The 24,086-nt window shown below is 41.7% G+C and overlaps 1 protein-coding gene across 7 annotated transcripts in view; it reads left to right on the top strand.

Annotated features, from left to right (window-relative positions):
- The window catches only part of EFCAB8 (EF-hand calcium binding domain 8), a 1,715,964-nt gene that overhangs the window by 391,762 nt on the left and 1,300,116 nt on the right, over positions 1-24,086 (top strand). For 6 of the 7 annotated variants that reach the window (XM_078651814.1, XM_078651812.1, XM_078651816.1 and 3 more), the window contains one exon: positions 21,206-21,311. The exons of the other annotated variant lie outside the window; for it this stretch is intronic. In XM_078651814.1, coding sequence (XP_078507940.1) covers positions 21,206-21,311 — 106 coding nt within the window. The remainder of the gene's footprint in view (positions 1-21,205; positions 21,312-24,086) is intronic. 7 annotated transcript variants of the gene reach the window in all.

The raw sequence follows: 24,086 nt of genomic DNA on the forward strand, positions 1-24,086 counted from the left end.
GCTTTGCACTTTATTCGCAGTGATCAATCAAAATTTCCCACACATGCCCTCGGTGGTCGCACTGTTTGATGCCGAAAAGGCATTAGATTCACTTGCAGTCTAATTCGCCTGCTATACCAAGACCCTTTTGCCTGGTTGCATCTCAATGGTACACTCACAGAGTCATTTCACTTAACACGTGGTGCCCAACAGGGTTGCCAACTTTCTCCTCTTTTGTTTATAATTGCCATTGACCCTTGAGTCCATCATTTACAGGAAACACATCTCCATAGGGGCCGTAGATTTCCACACAGTACTTTATTAATTAAATTTTATGCAGACGACATAATGTTGTTCATTCAAATTACCTCCACTCTTGAGCGAGAGGCAGCATTTCGTTTTTTTCTCTGGTCTGCATAGTAACTAGGGTAAGTCTGAGTCATTTCCACTAACGGATGCCACTGCTTCTAGTGACCATGAATTCCCCCTTCAATGGTGCTCGGACTCTGACAGGTATTTGGGCATCCATGTACACACGGAGTACTCAGAGGTAATTTGTTGCAACTTTGGGCCAGCTCAGGCGAGACTTGGTACTCATGTGGAGAAATGGATTAGGCTACTTTTGGGTATGGCTGGGTGTGCTGCGCTCATTAAAATGGATGGATGTGATGCATCATTTTCTTTATCTTATTTAAATATTCCAGGTGCCATCACCAGACATTTTTTAACCTTCTTGCGTGGATCGCTCATTTGGCGTGTATGGGACTTCTCCAAGTCTCGCATTCGCTCGGAAGTCCTCACACTTCCCTATGACTGTGTTGGGTTTGGCGTTCCTGACCTCCAACTTAATTTTTGCGTGTCCCAAGCCCATTATGCTTACTGGTGGTATGCCTAAAATGCCCAGTTGCCATTCCTTAATCCTGAGAGATTACAGTTGCTGCATCTCCCACTTGCCACCATATTAGCCCAAGGTCTCTCACGTGACCCCAATACAATACAGACTCTTGCCACTACTAGCTAGGCATGGTTTAAACTTTTGCGCTATCCTGGTGGGGATGCTCTGTATTCTCTGCATTTGTCACTCATAAGCAACCCTTGGCTCTTATTCACTCTCAGGCCACTGTTACAGCGTACTCTCTGTGCACACGACTTGCGGGTCGCAGGCGACCTGCTTATAGATGGTGTGCTCAAGCCCAGTTCCACTATGGCTCAAGAACAAGCATCAACTATGGACAGATTTATATTCCATCGCTTACGCAGCACATTACGGACTGTACTACCTGCCTGAACCCCAAGATTTTCGACCACTCATGGTAATGATTATTTTTCCAGACAATGACCATTTAGTCTCCGGGTTATAACATACTTCTTTACAATTAAAGCCTGCCGGGTGGAGATAGCCAGCTGGGTACCCCTATCTCGGATTAGATTTGGTATTACTGCTGCAACGCAGACTAAACTAGTTTCAGGCAACCACCGGCATAAGATACTGCATCATAAATATCTCCATAAAGCCTCCACTAACCCTGACACATTGGCGGAATGTGCTAGATCCCACCGGTGCCCGAAATGTCAGGTGGACCATACAGACATCCCCGGCCTGACATGGACTTGTGGGATGATAGCATCCTATCGGAAAGACATTGTTTCCATTTTATTTCTTATGATTGAACAATCAATTTCTGCTGACCCACGACGCTCGAAACAGATAAGAATGTTGTAAATGTTAAACCCATGCGGGAAGCCACGCCTTTATATGTTCCTCCTAAAGGAACAGGTACAAGTGACTGTTGACGCGAAAGGGTATTTTATTTATAATTGGGTTTAAACTCCTTGGAATAGAGCAGATGTCATGGCTCTTAAAAATGCATTGCCTGATCCGCGAAAGAATCCCGACAGCTTTTTATGAAGAAATTGAAGGTGCCATTAGCTCTTGTACTATGACTTTGTCTGACATTGATTTGTTTTTTGGATTAATATTGCCGCCTGATATGTGGAGAACTGTGCGTAAAGTTGATCATCGTGCGACATTTGGGGCATTGTGGCCAGATATAGAACAATTAGATAAAGATAGAGAGCCTGCACGAAAACCATGTAGACTAATTTTAGATCTTCCAGCAGCTATCTTGGTTAAATTAAAGACGATTATTCCCTCTAGAAAGATAGATTGGACTATGTTAGTGTCCTGTAAGCAAAAGGCAGATGAATCAGTTTCAGACTTCTTCACATGCTTTGAAGAAGCATTCCACGATTTTAGTGGCCAGTCATTGACAGATGACACGGGTAGGCATCTGTTTGTCGATAAATATGTCTCAAACCTGTTGCCAGAAATAGCTAGTCGCCTAAAGGCGAGTGAGAGTTCATGGACTACCTCCTCTCCGGTTTCTCTTCTAACTATGGCTCAGTATTATGAACGACAAGAATTAGAAGCAAAAAGTAAGGAGGATAAGAAATCTAAAGAGTTAAAAACAAAGGTTATGATGGCTCAAGCTTATGGCCCACCTTCGAGATGTGATAATAGAGGTGGACGTGGATCTTATAGTTTGTCTTTTCCTCCCTCTCCTCTTGCAGATTTGTCTATTAATCAATGTGCGTATTGCAGACAATTTGGCCATTGGATTTCTAATTGTCCGATGCTACGTGCCCAGCAGGGTTCACGTGGTCGGGGACAAATGAGAAATCGTTCACGATATTCAGGGCCTAGAGGGAATACAAATGACCGTGCTAGGTTTGACACTAATATACTTGGACAAGAGGGGGCCAATACTTTTGACAGACTGAACCAATATCAAATGTCCGACTATAAGCCGTCTGATTTGCAAGATTCTGCTTATGCATAGGATTGCCTAGGATGGGGTAAGGAATCAGTTGAAGTTCCAGTAGATCAGAAGGGTCCCTATGTTACAGCACACGTTTTGGGTTCTACTGATCAGTTTCTGGTTGATACAGGAGCTACTCGTAGCGTCTTGTCTAAACACTTGATTCCAAGGGCTCCCCTGTCTGGCTTAACTATTACATCAATAGGTTTCAATGGAACACCTTCCCTTAGCCCATTGTCACAACCACTTGCACTTCATGTTGATAAGTTTACTGCTCCATGTCCATTTTTGCTTTCTCCAAATACACCAGACAACATTGTGGGTCTTGACATGCTCAAATATTTTAGGGCTACGATACGATGTTCTCCAGAAGGAGTACGGGTTATTTTGAATGACAACTACCCCATGATTGAGAGATCCTGTATTGTTAAAGAGGATATTCCTCTAGATTCACTCCCTAGTACTTTGTGGGCTACTTCAGACACCGACGTAGGACAAATGATTATTCCCCCAGTACATATTAGTGTCAAGGAGGGTGCTATACTGCCTAGATTGCCTCAGTATAACATTTCTCGAGAAGGAGAGGAAGCACTTACACGCATTGTTCATGACTTAATTAAAGTGGGGGTTGTGGAAGAAGTTCCTTACAATGTTTGCAATAGTCCGATTCTTCCTATTTTGAAAAAAGATACTGACACTAAGATTTATAGATTCATCATTGATCTGAGAGAAGTCAACAAGATTGTAGTGCCACAGTACCCTGTAGTGTCTGACATAACAACATTGCTTACCTTGGTCCCTCCAAAAACAGCAAATACATTTTCAGTAGTGGATTTGAAGAACGCTTTCTTCTCGATTCCTATTCATCCTGATAGCCGATATTTGTTCGGTTTCACTTTAAATAACGGGTCATACCGATTTTGTAGAGTTCCTCAAGGGTACACTGAGAGTCCGAGTATCTATAGTCAAGCCTTAAAAAGACAAAAACGATTCCTTTACTTTGTCTGAAAGAGTGGCTCTCATACAATATGTTGATGACATCTTGTTGGCAGCCGATAAGCCTGAGCAGTGTGAAAAGTGTACTTTGTCTTTACTTTCTTTCCTTGCTACACGCAATCATAAAGTATCACAGAAGAAATTGCAATATTGTAGACCGAAGGTGACCTACTTAGGTCATCTTCTGTCTAAGGAGGGACGTGCATTAACACCAGTTCGCATTCAAGCAATTTTAGACACTCCAGTACCTTCCACACAGAAAGATGTCTGTGCATTTATTGGTTTGACTTCGTTTTGTAGGCAATGGATATTGGGCTTTTCACACATTGTTAAACCTCTGATAGCGCTTTTGACTAAGAACACTCCGATCCCCCTTCCATGGACAGAAGAATGCCAAAATGCTTTTCGTCAGTTAAATCAAGCTCTTTGCTCTGCACCACTGTTAGGCACACCAGACTACACGAAAGCTTTTACACTCTATGTACACAAGAAAGATGGATGTGCAGTGTCCGTTTTAGTACAAACACACGGTGACGAGCAACGTCCCTGTGCATATTTTTCTGCAGTTCTTGATCCTGTTGCTCGTGCGTTGCCTGGATGTTTTCGTTCAGTTGCAGCGACAGCTGTGTCTATACGTCAGAGTGAAGGGATAGTTTAGTCACACAAACTGTTGGTGCTAGTACCTCATGCAGTAGATGCCCCTTTGAATCAGACTAGAATACAACATTTAACTAGTGCTCGCTTGACAGGATACTAATTGACACTGTTAGCACCTCAATTACATTGAAGAGGTGTGCTACACTAAACCCAGCCACTTTGTTGCCATATCCTGTGACTCAGTCCCAGTCAAAGTAACCTCATGATTGTAAATTCCTTACTGAGGAACAGACAAAGGGTCGCATCGATTTGCAAGATACGCCCCTTCCAGATGTAGATGGTGAACTGTGGGTTGATGGGTCCTGTTTGAAGTTACCAGATGGCACAACCTCAGCTGCATATGCAATCACCACACTTGAAACAGTAATGGAAACAGCTCGCATACCACAAAAGTCGGCTCAAGCAGCTTAACTAATAGCTTTGACACGAGCGTGTGAGCTTAGTACTGACTTATGTGTGAACATTTACACGGATAGCCGCTATGCTTTTTGAGTGGTTCATGATTTTGGCCTACTTTGGAAGGAAAGAGGCTTTCTTACATCCCATGGGATGCAGATAATGCATGGAGAACTAGTACATTGCCTTTTGACTGCACTGACCTATCCAAAAAAGATAGCGATTGTTAAGTGTAGCGCACACAAGAAAATCACTGACAAAATAGGACAAGGAAATGCCTTTGCAGTTCGTGTAGCTCGTGAAACTGCGATGCAACGAAGCACTACTTCCATGTATGTAGTGAAATCTCAAGCTGAACGATGGCATGATGTTAGAGAAGAGGTACTAGATGTACAGAGATCTGCCTCTGTAGCAGAACTTGAGCAATGGTCCAAAGAAGGAATATTGGACGATGAGGGTTGTTGGCGCAACAAAGACATTGGGGAAAACATGGCGGCCGCCGGCTAGGGCAGGTCGCGTCTCTGCTGTGGAGCTCCAGCTAGCCCTGTGAAAACCGCAAAGAAATCGGCATGTCAGCATGACAGCATGACCGGAGAAGAGAACATTTAGTAAGCGGTTTCGATTCCATTTCGCCGAAGTATATTACCCTGTTGCTGGCGTTTTGGCGTGAGGTGTCCGATGCCCGACACCCGAAGCACCTCCCGAGACAGGAGCCGAAGTAGGAGCCGCTTTGCGCGGAGCAGTGGGGCTGCGTGAAAGGCGAAGGCCGTCTTGATCTCTACCGCCTACATCTGCTCTGTAACCGGGCTGCTGGGCTTACCTGCCGGTGTGTTGACGCGTCCCTGCTCCACATTACGCCTGTTGTTAGCGTTCTGCGCTCGACGCTCGATTCACCTCTCCGACAGGAGCCAGGAGTCAAGGCAGGCGCCGCTCTGACCGAAGCGGAGCAAGGGGTACTACAGGCACAGGAGTTTTTTTTTTTGTTTTTTTTTGCCTTCAATTGTCCTGGTTTCTGGATATCTTTCCCTTCAAGAAGGGAAAATAAGAAGGGAAAATAAAGAACAGAGCGGAGCTGAGCAGAAAGCAGCAGAAAGCGTCAATATTGGCCTTGGTTTAACCCTAACCGAAAGCGTCTAGTTTGCTGGTGGTGGATGTGTGGTGTCAAGACCCCGCCTACAGTTGCTCCCTCTCGGTGGGTAGAGGCAGCCGTGGAGCTGCGAAGGAGCCGCAGAGTGGCTGCTAGAGGTGATCTCAGCTGCCTTTATACATCATTAAAGTGCCCTAATACAGTCAAAGGAACTCAATTAGACACCCAATTAGACACCCTCAACGTGGGCAAAACCCAGAGGATTCGTCGCCCTAGACCTAAATCCAAGACAAAGACAAAGACAAGGACAGAATCAGAGGAGGGAGTAGCGGAAAATTTACTCGTCCAGGCACTACCTCCAAGAAAGGTGTTCGGGAAGGGGTGTGTGGCCACTAAAGGTGGTAAGGTCGGTGATAGAGGCACTGTCAAAGATAATACCCTTGCTGATACTTTTACTAAATTGGGTCTCAGCCCGGGTAACGCCAAGGACGGAGTTAAGGAGGGAGCTAAAGACGTTGCAGAAGAATCAGAATCTGGCTCTAAAGAGATTATTCGGGGCCCTTCCATATTTGTATTTTCCGGCGTGCACACTGCAAATTCCGCCACTACAGTAACTGCGGCTATAACCCCCCGGTTGTCTGTGCAAAAAGGTCCAAAAGACTCAAAATTAGGCTCCAAACTAAGATCTAGAAATACTAAAGGTAGTGCAGCGAGGCTTACCCCCTCACTTAGATCTTATTTTAAGGTGTTGCCTCAAGTACTAGAAATCCCAAGTGGATCATTAGAGGATAATAATAAGATGGGCGACACAGATGACACCCAAGGTTCTACCCAGGAGGAGGCGGTGGAAGTGGAAGGGGAAGTAGACTCAGGTGGCTCAGGCTTTGCCCAAAACATCTCGGAAGAAGCTGGGCTTTTAGCCGCTCAGGATAAGGCAGATGAGACCTTTGAAATGAAGGAGAAGATTTCACTGGAAGACGTACTTCATGAAATTAAAACCGGGTTCGCTGAATCAAAACGTAACCAGCAGGAGATAAAAGCGGCGTTTGACGCTCTGGATAAGAAAGTAGACCTTCTCTCTGAGAGGACGGATACTCTCGAAAGCACAGTCAATGAATTAAAAGCCAAATTAGATTCTGCTAATGAAAAGATTTACTACCTAAGGCGTGATGGGAATGCAACAAAAGAGAGAGTGGAATCTTTGGAGAACTATTCGAGGAGAAATAACATTAGAATCCTGAAAGTTCCAGAGGGAAAAGAGGGAAAAGAGGGGAGTGATATGAAAAAATTTGTAGCTTCCCTGCTTAAAGAGTCCTTAAATCTGGAGGAATCTGTGGAAGAACTAGAAAAAGATATTCAGCGAGCCCACAGAGACCCCTTCCGCTTAAAACAAGGAAGGTCTAAACCTAGGAAGATTCTAGTCAATTTCTTGACGTATTCTGTAAAAGAGAAGATTTTGAACCTGGCCCTAAAATCCACTGCTTTAAAAGCTCTAGACTTCTCCTATGTTGTAAGATCTGATTTGTCTAAATCTACTCTTGATAGACAATGGGAGTTAGGCCAGAAAATGGAGAAGTTTAGGGCTCTGGGTGCCACTGTCCAAATGAGGTTTCCTGCTTTTCTGAGGGTTATGTATAATAACAAAATGCATAACATCCATTCCCCATTGGAGGCAGACGAACTTCTGGCGTCCATTAACGATCACCAAAGAGATAATGCTTAGCGATAGCTCTTAGGTTAAAACAGACAGGACATGGTACACTGAGTCACTGAACTAATATATAATGACAAAGAAAGGGGAGAAGGACATTGGGGATATAAGGATGGAGGAACAGGGATAAAAGAAAAGAAAAAGAGGGAAATAAAGGTAAACAAAAAAAAAAAAAAAAGGGAGGGAAACTTGCAAAATAAAAAATAATAATAAAAAAAGGGGGAATAAGGAGAAGGGGAATGAGGGGAAAAGAAGGAAAAAAAATTGCACTTTAAAAAAAAAAAAAGGGGGGGGGGTTTCGCAGAGGGTGTTCATAAAAAAAAAGAAGGGGAAAAAAAAAAAAAAAAAAAAGTGGAAAAGGAACAAAAAAAAAAAAAAATAGAAGGGTAGAGGAAAAAAAAATGCACTTTAAAAAAAAAAAAAAAAAAGGTTTTGTTCTTTCTTTTTTTTCACAGAGGGTGTTCATAAAAAAAAAAAAGGGAAATACAAAAAAAAAAAAAAAGAAAAGTAGGAAACAAAAGACTAAAATATATATTTGAATTTAAAATATATATATAGCATCTAAAAGGGGAATACATATTATACATATTAGAATAATATTTCCGATATGTGGGAAGGTGTGTGACAAACACCTAATCTCAATATCATTAGTAAATTTACTTCATATAACTATGACGGCTTTCCCCTAAAAAAAAAAAAAAAAAAAAAAAAAAGGAAAAAAACTAAGGCATGCCGGGCTACATTTCAATCATCTACAGACCTGGGCATAGGGAACTCCATAGAGAGGCAAATCTGGCACCATTAGCCAGATTAATTAAGGGGGGGTTTTCCAGGGTGGGGTGGGAGGGGGGAAGGGGAAAAAGTATAAAATATCCTCACTGTTCAGGCACCACTTCATACATACAATTTCCATCAACTATATTTTTATTCATATTTCATTCAATTCTCACTGGGAGTCGCAACCCTCCATTGAGCTGGAGTAGGGGTTCGGACACTGGCTGATGGGAATAAAATTTTTGTCCTGGAATGTCAATGGCCTGCGTGTAAAGAGTAGGAGACATAGAATACTGCAATATCTGAGGGACTCTCCGGCGCAGGTCATAGTCATCCAGGAAACACATCTTCTCCAACACGAAGTGAAGGAAATGCTAAGTAAAATCAGATGGGTAGAGTGTTTTATTTGCACTAATCATAATGCAAATATTCGAGGTATACTAATTATCTTCAAAAAGCAAATAAATGCTCAGATCCTTGCATATGAGGAGGACTTAAGTGGGAGATGGTTATACGCAAAAGTCAGTCTAGATAATAGTACATACAATTTGGTTGGTTACTACGGTCCTAATCTGGATGACCCCTCATATTTGATTAAAATTCAGAACCAGTTATTACTAACGCAAGGCCCAATAATTTGGATGGGAGATTTTAATCTGGTACTTAACCCAAAATTGGATAAATCCCCCAATTCAAGGGCATTAACTTTTAAAAAATCCAGGCAGGTATTGGGGGATGTCATGTCTACACTCGGATTGGCGGATCCATGGAGGGAGAGAGCTGGTAAGGCACTTGGCGTGTCATACCACAATTATAAATATAACCATAAATCAAGAATCGACTATGCACTTTTTAGTTATTCATTAAGAGATCACTTAAAGGACTTAACGTATTTGCCCTTACACTTATCGGACCATTCCGCTATATTTTTCTGTTTGCAATTGGTCCAGCAATCCTCCCAGACCGTGTGGTCATTTGACCGCACTATTCTTTTAGAGGAAGAAGAAATAGACCTCCTCATCCATGAAACAAATCTCTTCATGGACTCTAATATTAATTCCACTCAGCTAAATATAGTATGGGAGGCCTATAAAGCTTATCTGAGAGGCTACATAACTAATAGAGCCTCTTATCGAGGGAAAATCTACAGAGCTAAGATTAACAGTATCGAAAGGGACATTGCATTATTGGATCAACGTATTGGCTCCGGAACTGGGACTAATATGGAACAAAAACAGCGTAAGGAGTTAAAAGAAAAGCTAGAAAATATGCTTCAGGAAAGGGTCGCCCTAAAATGGGAAGTAAGTAAACTCTCCAACTTTGAATATGGTGAGTCCGCTGGTAAGGTCCTCGCCTGGAAAATTAAATCGGACCAGGCAAAAAAACATATAAAACATATTATAGTAGAGGGCGAGGCAAGTGAAAGATCATCTGTTAAAGATATTGGAGAAGCATTTTTGGAGTTTTTCCAGAAAATATATAAAGAAGAAATCTTGGAGGACCCCATCTCAAGTTTTAGATGGTTGGAGAGGATTACTCTTCCCACTCTTAGCTCTGAACAAAGAGATCGTCTTGACACGCCCATATCAGAGGAAGAAGTGAGGGATAGTATTAAAAAGGTGAAGAGGGGCAAGGCAACTGGCCCAGATGGCCTTCCTGGCGAATTATTACGGGTCGTAGCCCCCGAAATAGTTTCGGTGCTGACAAGACTGTTTAATGACATCTTAATAAATGGTGTGGCTCCCCCTAAATCATGGGGAGAGGCAATTATAGTTTTGATTCCGAAACCCGGGAAGGACCCAGCCAAATGTGGCTCATATAGGCCAATTTCACTTTTAAATAGTGACTATAAGATCTTTGCAGCAGTGTTGGCATATAGACTTGGACGTGAGGTCGGCTCAATTATACATACTGATCAAAAGGGTTTTATAAAGGGTAGACAACTCTCGGACCTTACATACGATTTGATCGGGGCAGTTGATATTGCCTCAACGTTCTCCCTTCCCTTGGCCATTATGACCCTTGACGCTACCAAAGCGTTCGACCGAGTAAATTGGGCGTACTTAGCTGAAACTATGAAGCAATTCGCATTTGGTCCAAATTTTCGAAGAGCAATTGGACTTCTATATCAAAACCCCAGTGCAAGTATTATGGTGAATGGTGTGTGTACTCAGCCCTTTCGGATCACTAGGGGGACAAGACAGGGGTGTCCCCTGTCCCCCTTACTATTTAATATATATATTGAGCCACTTGCTCAATCTTTTAGGGAGGACGCAAGAATTTCTCCATTTAAATTCGGTGGGTGGGAAAGGAAAGTCGGGCTATACGCCGATGATATTGTAATATATACCAGTGATCCAGCTAATGCTTTCCCCATAGTGGTCGAAAAAGCCAAAGAATTTGGTGGTATTTCTGGCTATGACATCAACGCCGACAAGACCGAATTGATGACATGGAATATTGCCAATCCGGGTGTGGGGATGACGCCCTCAAGTCACTCAATACGTTATCTTGGAGTCAAAATAACACAAGATATTGATGCCTTAGCAAAAACAAACCTAGACCTGGTCGCAAAAGAGTGTAGGGCCCTTTTAAGATCTTGGGTAGGTCTTAGACTTTCAATTTATGGGAGGGTCAACATCGTAAAGATGTCCATCCTTCCGAAATTGACCTTTATCTTGAACACAATTCCCATTGCATTTGACTCTAAACAGCTTCTTAAGTGCCAACAAGAAATAAACACTTTCATTTGGGGCTACAAAGCCACGAGGTTGGCTTGGAAAAAATTGAGGAGGAGGAGGGAAAAAGGGGGACTGTCCCTCCCAGATTTACAGTATTATTCCTGGGCGTTTCAGCTCTCTCATTCAAGAATGCTTTTGAAGACACCAGACCTTACCTCAAATGGGAAGCTATTTAAAGCTATGTTGGTAGGTGCGAACCTTCCATTGGATGGGTTTCTTTTTAAGTTTGGAGAACAAAAGTTTTTTAAGAAGGTGAGGCTGAAGATCCTACTAACGCAACTGAAGACATGGGTACAAATTAAGCGTAGAGTGGGGTTGGCATATTATTCTAATCATGCACCAATTTGGGACTCTCCTGGGCTTCCACTATGCCTGCAGGACTCTCTGGCAACCCCCTTAATAACAGCCGGGCTCTCTAGATGGGGTGATTTACTTTGTGGAGGTATCTTGACACCGTGGGAGGTCCTTAGGGAAAAAGTAGGGCTGACATTGTCAAGATTCAAATACATACAAATAAGTAGTTGGGCCAGTGAATTAATCAGGAAAGCCCCTAATATTGGGAGAACTAGTCCCCTAGAACAACAGCTAGTCGAAAAACAGATAGGTGGCAAAGAGGTGGCTTGTTGGTATTGGTCTATACAGGAGGAGATAGATGGGGATTTTCACCTCCCAAAAGAGCTATGGGGTAGAGAAATTGCGGCAATGGATGAGGACAGTTGGACAGAATCTTTCACTCTTTTGTATAAATTGGTAAAACCCGCTTGGCTTAGACGAAACCATCTGTTCACTCTACATCGGGCATATCTCACCCCTCTACGTCTATCCAAATTTCAAGAGGGGAAATGTTGTAATAAATGCCAACTGCCCGCAGCATCAGATACTCATATGTTTTGGGATTGCCCCCATATAGCTACTTACTGGGCAGAGATCAAAGTTACCTTGGACGCAATTACTAAAATCGACATTCCCTTATCACTAACATTTGTCATTCTTGGTCTAGACCAGAACATAACCGGGGCAGCACGATCCTTTCTGTTTTACGCCATTTTGCTGGCAAGACGGCAGATATGCATGCATTGGGTGGACACCACCCCTCCCACCCACCCAGCATGGCTAAATTCATTATATGAAACCTCAAAGGTAGATCTGAGGAGATCATGCAGAGCCCAAAATCTCACATTTTGGAAACTTTTGACAGAGTGGAAGTGATGTCTTTTTTTTTTTTTTTTTTTTTTTTCTTTTCTCCAATATCCGATGATTAAGCCCACCCACTCAATAGTTCAGTACTGTGGTCTGCCCAGATTTCGATATCCATATACTGAATCTTTTGGCACAAAGTTGTTTTGAGACTACGTCATAAGATGTACGGTTGCTCCTATCAACTCATGAACTCATAAAAAAGCTCTGCCGAGTGGTGAGGCGGCTCAATCTTCAGGGCTTCGCCCCCCAAAGGCAGTGAGATGGTTGGTTGGTTCCTTCCGCATCTAAGGGACGTGTGTCGGGCAGATGAGGATATAAAAAAAGGGAAAAAAAAGAAAAAAAAAAAAAAACAAAGACATGGATAAGTGGAAGTTACCTGCAACCTATTTACAACCTATGGTTCAAATGGCACATGGGCTGGCACATGTTGGAGCTCTATCGATAACGAAACTACTTACACGAGTCTGGGAGCATCCTGAAATTGCCAGCACAGCTAAAAGAGCGGTACAGTCCTGTTTGATCTGTTGGCAGTACAATCCTGGAAAAGGGACACAAACTCAGGAGGGTTTGCTACACCAACCGCACCTTTTGAAGTTTTGCAGATGGATTACATCCATTTTGAACGCTGTAATAATCTCAAATATGTCCTAGTGGTGGTATGTGCCTTCAGTAAATGGATAGAGGCGTACCCTACAAAGGATAATACTGCTCTTACTACAGCAAAGGTGCTTCTGAAGGAATTTTTTCCTAGGTATGGTGTTTGTAAAGTTTTGTGGAATGACAACGGACCTCATTTTATTGGGCAAGTTGTTGCTTATGTCATGAAAGGATTAGGGACCAAACAGAAATTCCATGCAGTCTTCCAGCCACAATCAGCAGGATTGGTGGAAAGGTATAATGCTACCTTAAAATTGAAGCTGGCGAAAATAGTGGCTTCCATGTCCCTAAAGTGGCCAGATGCATTGCCTTTGGCACTGTTGTCCATAAGATCAGTACCACACTCACAATCAGGTCTCACACCGTATGAGGTAGTATTTGGAAGACCAATGAACATTTGGGGAGTTCCTAAGCCACGCCCTATACATGATGTACCTTGTGTTCTATTGAATGATTATTTGGCACAATTAACTGACAGTTTGACCTCTATTCATCAACAGGTTCGAGAAGCTCTTCCAGACAGATCTACAGGTTAGACCCATGACCTCCGTCCTGGTGACCAGGTGATGATCAAAGCCTTCGACAGATCGAACAGCTTGGAGCCGAGGTGGCGAGGTCCGGAGCAGGTGCTGTTGGCTACAAGGACAGCGGTTCGAGTAACGAACAGAAAGAACTGGCTCCATACTACGCACTGCAAGCACGTATCACCCGCCTTGGTGGAACCTGCTGTGCTCCTCGACCATCGGGAGATTCTAGAGACAGAGAAGGGTCAAGCTATCTCATCTGACGAGTCAGCGGAAGTCTTCCTGGACCACACGATTCCTGGAGCATCGCGATACAATTTGAGACCGAGGAAATAATCTGCAGGTTTGAACGAGACTGCTTGAGCTACCGCCCTGGGTTTGTGAAACAGAGAGCCAATGAGGAAAGGGGGAGGGAATCAGCCTTGCATTAGTGTAGTGACACCCGTCGTGGCCCGTGGTGAAGAAATCAGCGGCTACCCAAGGGATAAGAGCAACAACGATTGTTTTCAACAGGTTCTTAAAAAGATCGAGCATCGTTGTCAATTGAAATGAATAGGACATTGATTTGTGCTGTAGGGTTTGTTGTTGCCCTGGTGCTTTTGGCAATAACCACTTGGTTCATTGAGAAAGCAGTTCCTGCTCGACAGCTTTTTGTTGCAACTACTCCAGCTCCACTGGAACATTACTATTACACACTTCCTTATCATGAGCAGGAACATCAACAGTCCTATCTGAATAACACATTCATCCAGATGTTGCATCATACACACAATGCCACGAATACTACCAATTGTTGGGTGTGTGGGATGATACCTGCACACCAGAAGAAAGGAGGAACACCTTTTATTCCTCTACCGTTTTCCCATAATGGTTCATGTCAAGATTGGTAGGCCCTTTTGTTTGCTTATGGGAAACCTTCAATAGGTGGAATTATTTTTCGATTTGAATAAAGAATGTTATCAAGATAAAGATGGCTATCCTCAAGCTAAAGGAACTAAATAGGAATGGGATGAATAGCAACCGGACAATATTTCGATACCATATGTCTTCACAAATGTGAGGAACATGAAGAACATTGGACCCTTTGTGATTTCTGTAACGAGAGCAAAAGCAGATGTATGTGTTGGCAGAATTCCTGTAGGACGAAGTGAATGTATTTCTGTACTGAACATTGAGGGCATAAATATTAGTAGTTTCATATCGTCACACAACACCTATTTTGTGTGTGGTAATAAAGGATATTACCAATTACCTGTTGGATGGTCAGGGGTATGCTACATATCATTTTTGTTACCCTCTGTGTTTTTACCACCTGCATCATATCATCTTGACTTGAAACTGTATAATGATATTTCTAGGAATAGATATAAACGGACAAAAAGTACTGATGAGATTGATCAAACAGACACCGCTCTGCAACAATATGTTGATTTCAATTTTGTTTTTGTTTTTTTGTTCATGGGTGCTGCATTAAAGAGTAGACAGATCAGACGATTGACTCGTGTAGTGGAAGCTGTCACCAATCAGACAGCTATGGCACTTGGGAACATTACAGAAGAACTGCAAATTGCAAGAATTGTAGCACTCCAAAATCGGATGGTGCTCGATGTGATCTTGGCTGATCATGGTGGTGCATGCCGCATCATCGGAAGCAGCTGCTGCGTCTTTATACCTGACCATTCGCCTTCAGTTTATGATGCAATCTCTAAACTACATAAGATTGCTGCAGACATTCACCCAGAGACTGGTACATGGACATTTTCAAACTGGATTTTGACACTCTTTGTTACTTGGGGCTGGAAGCTACTGACTATTCTATGTCAGTCAGTCAGTCAGTCAGTCAAAGATGCTTTATTCGGTTTGTAAAAGAAATACAACCATATAGCAGCATACACACAAGAGAATTTTAACACCATACTAAATTAAACTATCTCAAAAATAATCATGCATAATAGCACTCATGGTAAAAACATTTTAACAATATTAAAAATGCATAGTCATAGGATCAACAAATTTGGCAAAAAAACTTAACAATCCTACGATCTTTGGTTATGTGCAAATGTACAAATTAAAGTGCTAAGTATTATCTCGAGATTAGTATATGTGCAAATTAACAATTCTAAAGTGCATATCCAATTAGCAGCACCTAAACTGACTATTGGCTTAAAATAATAATGAATAAACTGCAGGTAATAAAATAATCCTACACAAGAAAATATTGATAGCAGCAATTAGTCCAACAACAATATATGTGCAAAATACAATTATATGATTCAGCAGCATCGAATTCAAAGTGCACCATGGTTTTGTGCAAAATGCAAATACGTAGTTCAGCAGCATCAAGTTTAAAGTGCATAGTACAATTAACAACTAACAAAATTCATACAATAATTGATTTCCTTGCAGAGATGCATTTTAAAATATAAGTAGCCACATAAAAGCATACATCTGAAGACTCTAGATTAAATACTAGTGACATTGCTGTTTGTAGATGATGCGTATTATATTTTAAAAAGATGGGTTTCAAGTAATATTTCCTTAAAAAAGTATAAAAAGTACAAGATAGTATAAAGTGACATGTGCTCTGCTTTGATTTACCATCACATGGGCATACACAAGTTCCAGGTTTTTTGGGCACGGGAAAAGCCACAAGATGATGCGCAATTCCTAGGCGGAGACGGGTTAAAACAAAACGGTGGGATGGAATACTAACTGTTGCAAAATAAGTTTGAAAGCCAACATTAATATTATATCGTTGGTAAAAAATGAATGTACTCTGTTTAGTATATTTTTCCAGCCTGGTCTCTTCAGCATATTTCATAAACGAGACCTTCAACTCCCGTTTTGATAAAATAGGGTCCATTGTTAAATCATTATAAATGTCCAGTCCATAAACAGTTTTATACCAATAATGTATATGCTTCAGCCAAGGAATGTTCGATCGGCAATCAAGTTTAATACAATCTGTTATTACGTCCTGTGTGAACCTGGTTTCCTCCTTTACCCATATTGAGCGCCACAGGGATAGAGGACGAAGGGCAATTAGATCATTAATGTAGTACATATCTAATTCCTTGTGTATTAACTCTGTTGAAGCCATAACTGTAGCACAAATTAATCTTTTTAAAAACGCATTCTCCCTCACCTGGATAGATTTAGTACACTGTGCATCATACCCCCATACTCCAGCCCCGTAAATAGCAGAGGAGATGCATCTAGCGTTAAAAAGGGTTAGCATTTCACGTATTCTGCGGTCCCCTAGTTTCGCTGCGAATCTAAAAATACAGTTTGTATTCCGGGTCATTTTGAAAAGGACGCTATTTTGTTCATTTGTCCATTTCCCATTACCCGAAAAATTGATTCCTAAGTAGCAAAAACTATTAACAGACTCTAATTTCTCTCCATCTAAGAAAAAAGGTTTGTGTTTTCTAGGTTTCTTACCACAAACCATGGTGACGGTCTTCCCTTTGTTAATTTTCAAATTCCTGTTCTTAATAAAAATTTGAAATTGGTCAATTAGTTGTTGTAGACCATTCTGTGTCCTAGAAAGGAGGACCGTGTCGTCCGCATATAAAAGGACAGGGACGGGGTTACCATTTATAGTTGGAGCATCTGCATTAGTCAGTTTAAGAAATGTATCCACATGATTAATAAAAAGTGAAAATAATAAAGGAGCTAAAACGCATCCTTGACGGATGCCTCGCTTGACTTCAAAGAAAGGGGTACACTCTCCATCTACTCCAAACCTTACTTTGCATGATAGATTACTATACAGGCGAGCTAGCAGATGGATAATTTCAGTAGGGGCACCCATAGATATTAATATGGGCCAGAGCAGTGCGTGTTCCACCAGATCGAACGCGGAACTCAAGTCGGCAAAGCATAGATAAAGATTACCTGATTTTGCTTTGGTATACTTGCCAACTATGAGTTCCAGGTTCACGCACTGCTCCAGTGTTCCTAATCCCCTACGAAACCCATACTGTACTGGGGACAGAATGTTGTTCTCCTCGGCCCAGGCTTCCAATCTCACTAAAAGGACTCGACTAAGGATTTTAACTGTCGAGTCCAAAAGAGAGATTGGACGATAGTTCCTAGCCTCTGACCTGGGTCCTTTTTTATAAAGGGGTATAATAATTGATTGGCCCCAGGTTAGTGGTAGATCATCTTCCACCGCAGCATTAAAGTAGCGAGTTAGGATTGGTGCCCATAGTGTTATTTCATGCTTATAAAAGTCAATGGGTACCCCATCGGGCCCTGAGGCTTTACCTCCCTTACTTTTTTTAATTGCATCTATCACTTCATTCATGGTAAAAAACAACTGCATTTTCTTCCAGTTAAAACATAAAATCGACCCATCAATTTTAAGATCCGAACTAAAAATCTCTGAGAAATGTACAATCCATGCAAGACAACTGACATGGGAACTAACCTCAGGGGTATTTTCATTTTTTAAGAATGGGCCATTTATTGTTTCCCAGAAAAGTTTATGGTTTTTAGTTACAGCGGCCATATCAAGTGTATTCCAGGCCTCGTCCTGTAGCTCCCTTTTCCTAAGTGCCAGGGCCAATTTATAATTGTTACGTTCTTCTCTGACTCTTTCTTTATTTCTAGGTCTAGCATTCAATACATTTTTTTGTCTTTTCAGAGTCTCCGCACAACCTTTATCAAACCATACAGTTTTGTTTCTTTTATCCCTTCTGTTTCTCTTTAACAGGGAATTTTCAACGGTACATGTAATTTTCATAAAGTTGGAGAGAACATCATGCGCTATCACATTAGGAGCAAGGCAATAATCGACCTCTCTGGTACATTTACAAATAATATCCTTTGTTAATTTATTGGGGTCAATTTTGATCCATTTAATTCTGGTTCCATTTGGTCTCTCAGCGGAAATCCCGTGAACAGCTTTACTACTCACAACACTTTTTTGACCCCAGCCCATTAGTTCCATAGAGATGCTGTTATGATCACTCACCGGCTGCTCTATTACCCAAACATTGGTAAAAATTAAACCACTAGACACCAGAATGTGATCTATATTAGTATGGGCATCTCTCCCCCTAAAGGTTGGACACATTTCATTATTTTTGTTTTTTATACAATCAAGCAGTTCCAAATTAAACTTGGCTATTAGATTATTCAATGCGCTGCCATAGTTACTGTGCGGGAAATGGTTAACATAAACACTGTCACCCCCTACATAATCCTCGTGATGACCACATATCCCCTTCCGGGCGTATCTGCAGGCTTGAATGTTAAAATCACCTGCCCACAGAACTATATAGTTATTCTTAGAAAGAGAGATTGCAGTTTCAATAGCACGTTCAACTTCTGGGACAATCCTATCACGTTTGGGGCCCACAATGTTATTGTAAAAATTCACAATTATTAAATCCCTGCCATGGCTATGTTTTAGGCGCAATATAGACGCATGCTGACAGACTATAGAGTGTTCCCCAGGAATAAATTCTGTCAAGTTAGTTGAAACCATAGTCAGTAAACCTCCCTTAGCTCTACCAGCTTTCGAAGCCACTGCTGCCACATTGTAGGAGCTGTAACCTTCAACTTCTATTAATCCTGTATGCCATGTCTCTTGTAGACAAATAATGTCATAGCCACATGTGATGAAGTTGTCCCAAAATGTAGTACCTAATTTGGAATTAATTCCAGCTATGTTCCAACTGTTAAATACAAGCGAGTCAGCATTACTAATCTCTGTACTTTCAATGTGATTAGACAAAACTGAAACTTCTAAACTTGCAATCAGAGGGACATTAGCGTTGTCATTGGTTACAGTTGATTCATTATCTGCAACATTGCCTATACATAACTCAGTACATGATGTGTGGTAATAAAGGATATTACCAATTACCTGTTGGATGGTCAGGGGTATGCTACATATCATTTTTGTTACCCTCTGTGTTTTTACCACCTGCATCATATCATCTTGACTTGAAACTGTATAATGATATTTCTAGGAATAGATATAAACGGACAAAAAGTACTGATGAGATTGATCAAACAGACACCGCTCTGCAACAATATGTTGATTTCAATTTTGTTTTTGTTTTTTTGTTCATGGGTGCTGCATTAAATAGTAGACAGATCAGACGATTGACTCGTGTAGTGGAAGCTGTCACCAATCAGACAGCTATGGCACTTGGGAACATTACAGAAGAACTGCAAATTGCAAGAATTGTAGCACTCCAAAATCGGATGGTGCTCGATGTGATCTTGGCTGATCATGGTGGTGCATGCCGCATCATCGGAAGCAGCTGCTGCGTCTTTATACCTGACCATTCGCCTTCAGTTTATGATGCAATCTCTAAACTACATAAGATTGCTGCAGACATTCACCCAGAGACTGGTACATGGACATTTTCAAACTGGATTTTGACACTCTTTGTTACTTGGGGCTGGAAGCTACTGACTATTCTATGTATACTGCTGGTGATACTATTTACATGCTGTACTTGTATACAATGTGATCCCATGATTTGCTCCATGTGCATCACTGCTTGTACACCTGCGAAAAGAGGTATTACAAAAGAAAAACAAATGCTGAATAGTGAAGTTGCTGAAATGATAAACATCAATGTACAGGATGCAGATCTAGATTACCCTAGACAGACAAATGTCTTCAGCTAATGCTGAAAGGGCCGTCTGTTGTAAATTAACAGTGATTAGATTAAGCATTAGCAGAAGACATCCTATATTTAGAGACTATCTTGTCCGTTTACGGAATCCATTTTGTATTTCTGTCGGCCATTTTGTATGCCATGTGCTCTGTCCTACCTTCCTGTTAACTGCTCTTGAAATCTGCCTAGAGACAAGATATGTTTATCCTCCTTTGCTTTGCACATGCCCAGTAGAGCTTACAGCTGTTCCTAACTTGTAACTGTCAAGATGTGTCCACCAGAATTAGCTTACTGTCAGCCCTTCCCACTTGTTGCTAGCACAGTCTCTGTATGACCTTATATGTATTTGAAACCAACACTCTGTGCCTTGTGCCGCCTTCATTTCAGTCCCTCTGTGGGTATAAAACGACCAAGCTCCTTCCAGTCAGTGTGCTACCTCATACTATACCGAAGGGTGTTGTGTGATTGTAGTTCCACCTCATGAGGTTTAATAAACTCTGTCTTTTCTATTCCAGTTTCTGTGCCAACTTCTTACTATTGGTCTAAGGACTCTAAGCAGAGAAGGGCGAATCCCTTGCACTAGTAGGCCTGGCTGGGGCTTGCTACTACACTTTTGCCATATGTTATATTTTTCACTCCTTTGTATCAATGTATGGCGCCAAATATTCCTTATTGCTTTTCCAAGATATGTTATGTCTTACCACATTTCCTCTTTCATTTGTCTCTTGCTCATTGTAATATCCTTTTTTGTTTTGTTTGGCAACCTGCTGTACCACACATGTAATTTATTTTTACATCTTTGTTGATTGACTTCACCTTATGTACTTGTTGAAAAAAATTTTAATTAAAGATTTAAAAAAACATAAAACCCTCCAGATGTGATTGAATGCTCAAACTTTGACCTGGTTCAAAACAGTATTATTAAAGAGGCGTTTTGAAATAAAACTGTGAAGGTTTTGTGTTACAACCCATTACAAAAAAGAACAAAAATGTATCATAAATACTATCATCTGTACCATGCAGCTTGACGAGAACAAAAAACGCCACTCTCGGCAGATGTGGGTGATTGACATGGTATGCCTCAGCAATTTGAACCTATTGGCTATAGCCTCCATTGATCAGGACATAGGTGAGTACATTTTACAGTTCATGTTATTGGAATACTCAGCTGATTCTTTTGAAATATCTTTGGACTTATTGGAAATATAAGGAGCATGTTTTCACAATGTATTCTCCTCATTGAGAGATATGTCAAGAATAAGTCTTCTAATTAAACTAATATGGAAGCAAAACAAAACACATAGACCATTACATTGTATGAAAGAAAGTATTTATTTTTGGTCTTTTTTTATATTGATAATCTATTTTTAACCTGTTCAGTGCTAATGACAAGGTGAACTCGTCATGAGGCACACTGGAGCTGTGCTCATGACAAGGTGAACTCGTCGTATCATACAGATACGCTAAACAAAATCTAAAAATAAATACAAATATAAATATTATTTCTAACCAAAATTTCCTATCTCCAAAATGTGCTGAACGTGGTTTATTTAGAAAATGCTGCCATCTACGTGAAAATGACAATCATTTTGAAAACACCAGGCGAAACCCGCCCAAAAATAGTCTGCCGATACGAACATAAATATACTGGAGGGCACGACTACATGTAAAAGGGCCAGTCGCCATGGAGGGGAATCAAAGGCACAAGGGAGGGACAAATAAACTCAAGCAACCACTAAAAAGCAGGATTTCAGAGGGGCAGAAAATAAGAACAAATAGCAAATGATGGGCATGTGTAAAGCACACAGACTAGATACAGCATGTCTGGAATACAGCGCATGCGTGTTGCCTAGGCTCGACATAAAAATCTCTCCATGTGAAAGGAGGGAGCTAGGATTGGGCCTGGTGTTGCGAGGAAGCAGGGCACTGAGCCTGTTACACTCATCAGCCATAGATAGGGGACGGAGCTTTGTGCCAAGCACTGTCAGAGAACCACTCTACCCTCACATGACCTTTATCTCCTCAAAAAAAAAAAAAGCTTCCTGGCCTGCGAATGATGTCCCGGGGATGTTGGAAAAGCGCTCCACCCAGGAGTAGAAAACTAATTTTGAACAATGGTGTCCTGCTCATGTCTCCTATTATGTGATATCGACTCTTCACCAGGAGAACATGTGAAAAGAGCCAATATTGAGTCACATGCTGTGGCACCATGGGAGTTTTCAGGTCTGTTGCTGGTTATTAGTCTCATTTATAAAATGTTCTCATCTGTAAAAAAAGAAATCTGAGACTTTTAATGTTTGTCTGCACATAGTTCATTTCAAAATCACAGAATGGAGCTTTAGTTACAAGTGCCACTGGGGAGGACACAAACATTTTCTTTGTTGAGGACATCTGGAGGAGTGTGGCTCACTGATTAGAGCGGCAGACCCTGATGCAGAGGTCTGGCCCGGGACCAGGGTTCAATTTCCGACGCGGCAGGGCCCTAGCCCAAAATGTCCACGGACTCGATAATTCTCGCCTCTGTGCCTATTCTAATCATGGGGTCCCACGCTGCAACTCTGGGCAATAGTTGCTTAATCTCTACTACGGTGGCCCACCCGCTGCGGGATGCCTGGCTTTCACCCTGGGGATACCCAGTAGGGGTTATCTCACAGGGAAAAGCCAGTACGGGTTCCCAAGGCAAGCGCCTTGATGCCTTCGGGTGATACGTGCGCTATATAAGTCGCAATACATTTACATTTACAGTCATGTATAATGGGATTCAATAAATGTCAGCGCAGGAGGGGAAAAGCCTTAGCAGCCAAGTGGTTAATATAACACGTTATAAGCACTTCTAACATTTTGAAGTGCTGTGAATAGCAGATACAACTATTACACAATTGAATTTACCAACCTCTGAATTATAGAATGCTATGTCAGCCGTGCCAGGATTGGAACTTGTGACATGCAGATCTCAGTATGAATTCACTCACTGAGCAATCTTTCCATCTATATCAACATAACGGACCGATTATATCGTGGCAGTATGTATACTCTGCCGCAACAGCGATGGAGTATTTATACTGCCAAGATAAAATTCCGCTTGTTGAGTTTAAGACCAGCTGGACTTTAGATTTAATCATGATTGGAGACAACTCCGTCTCCTCCATGATTAAACCCCTCTGATGGCCCTGTGAGCAGGGGTCGTCAGAGGCAGATCTTTAATTCCACCCACCTAATTTTGATGGGTGGAATTAGAGGTCAGTTTCTAGTGCCCATCACACCAGGAAAACCCTGGAGGTAAGAGGCAGTTAAAACTGCTAAATGCTCGCCTAGCCATGGGAGAGCACTCCCATTGCAAGGGGAGCATTTTCTTTTAAATTTTCAAAAAGAACATCCAGCTTCAGGATTTTCTTTTTAAAAATAAAAAAGAGAACAGTTTGGTGCAGGACTCTGTCATGTTGACAGAACCCTGCACCAACAGCATTTGCCTGAACTGCAGTGACTGCATTTCCTGCCAGCACTTTAGAAACGACTGCTAGCTTGGCAGTCATATCTAAATTAGACGGTTGGAACCTCCGTTAGGGTGACGGAGTAATTTGCTCCGCCACCCTGACGGAGAGTAATGTCAGAATGTTCAAATCCCAATGAGGGAAAGCGAGGAAGAAGATAATAGGGGTCAGGGTCTGTAGGAGTAAAGATGAAGAGTAGACTAGAAACCTGGTGTGAGTATAGTTGGCGAAGTGGAGTGGAGTTAAAATGTCGCTAGTGGGAGGGTTGGGGAAGAAACAGAGGCACTAGATACATAAAAGTACACTTAGACAAAGGAGGCGAAGGGGAAGCTAGAGCAGACCTCTAAGGATTAAGGCTGGGCAGGGTGAGAACAGAGAACAATGGAGGAAATGAGAGAAAAGTAGGAAGTGGG

The sequence above is a fragment of the Lissotriton helveticus genome, chromosome 7 (genome assembly GCF_964261635.1).
Source record: "Lissotriton helveticus chromosome 7, aLisHel1.1, whole genome shotgun sequence".
Taxonomy (NCBI): Eukaryota; Metazoa; Chordata; class Amphibia; order Caudata; family Salamandridae; genus Lissotriton; species Lissotriton helveticus.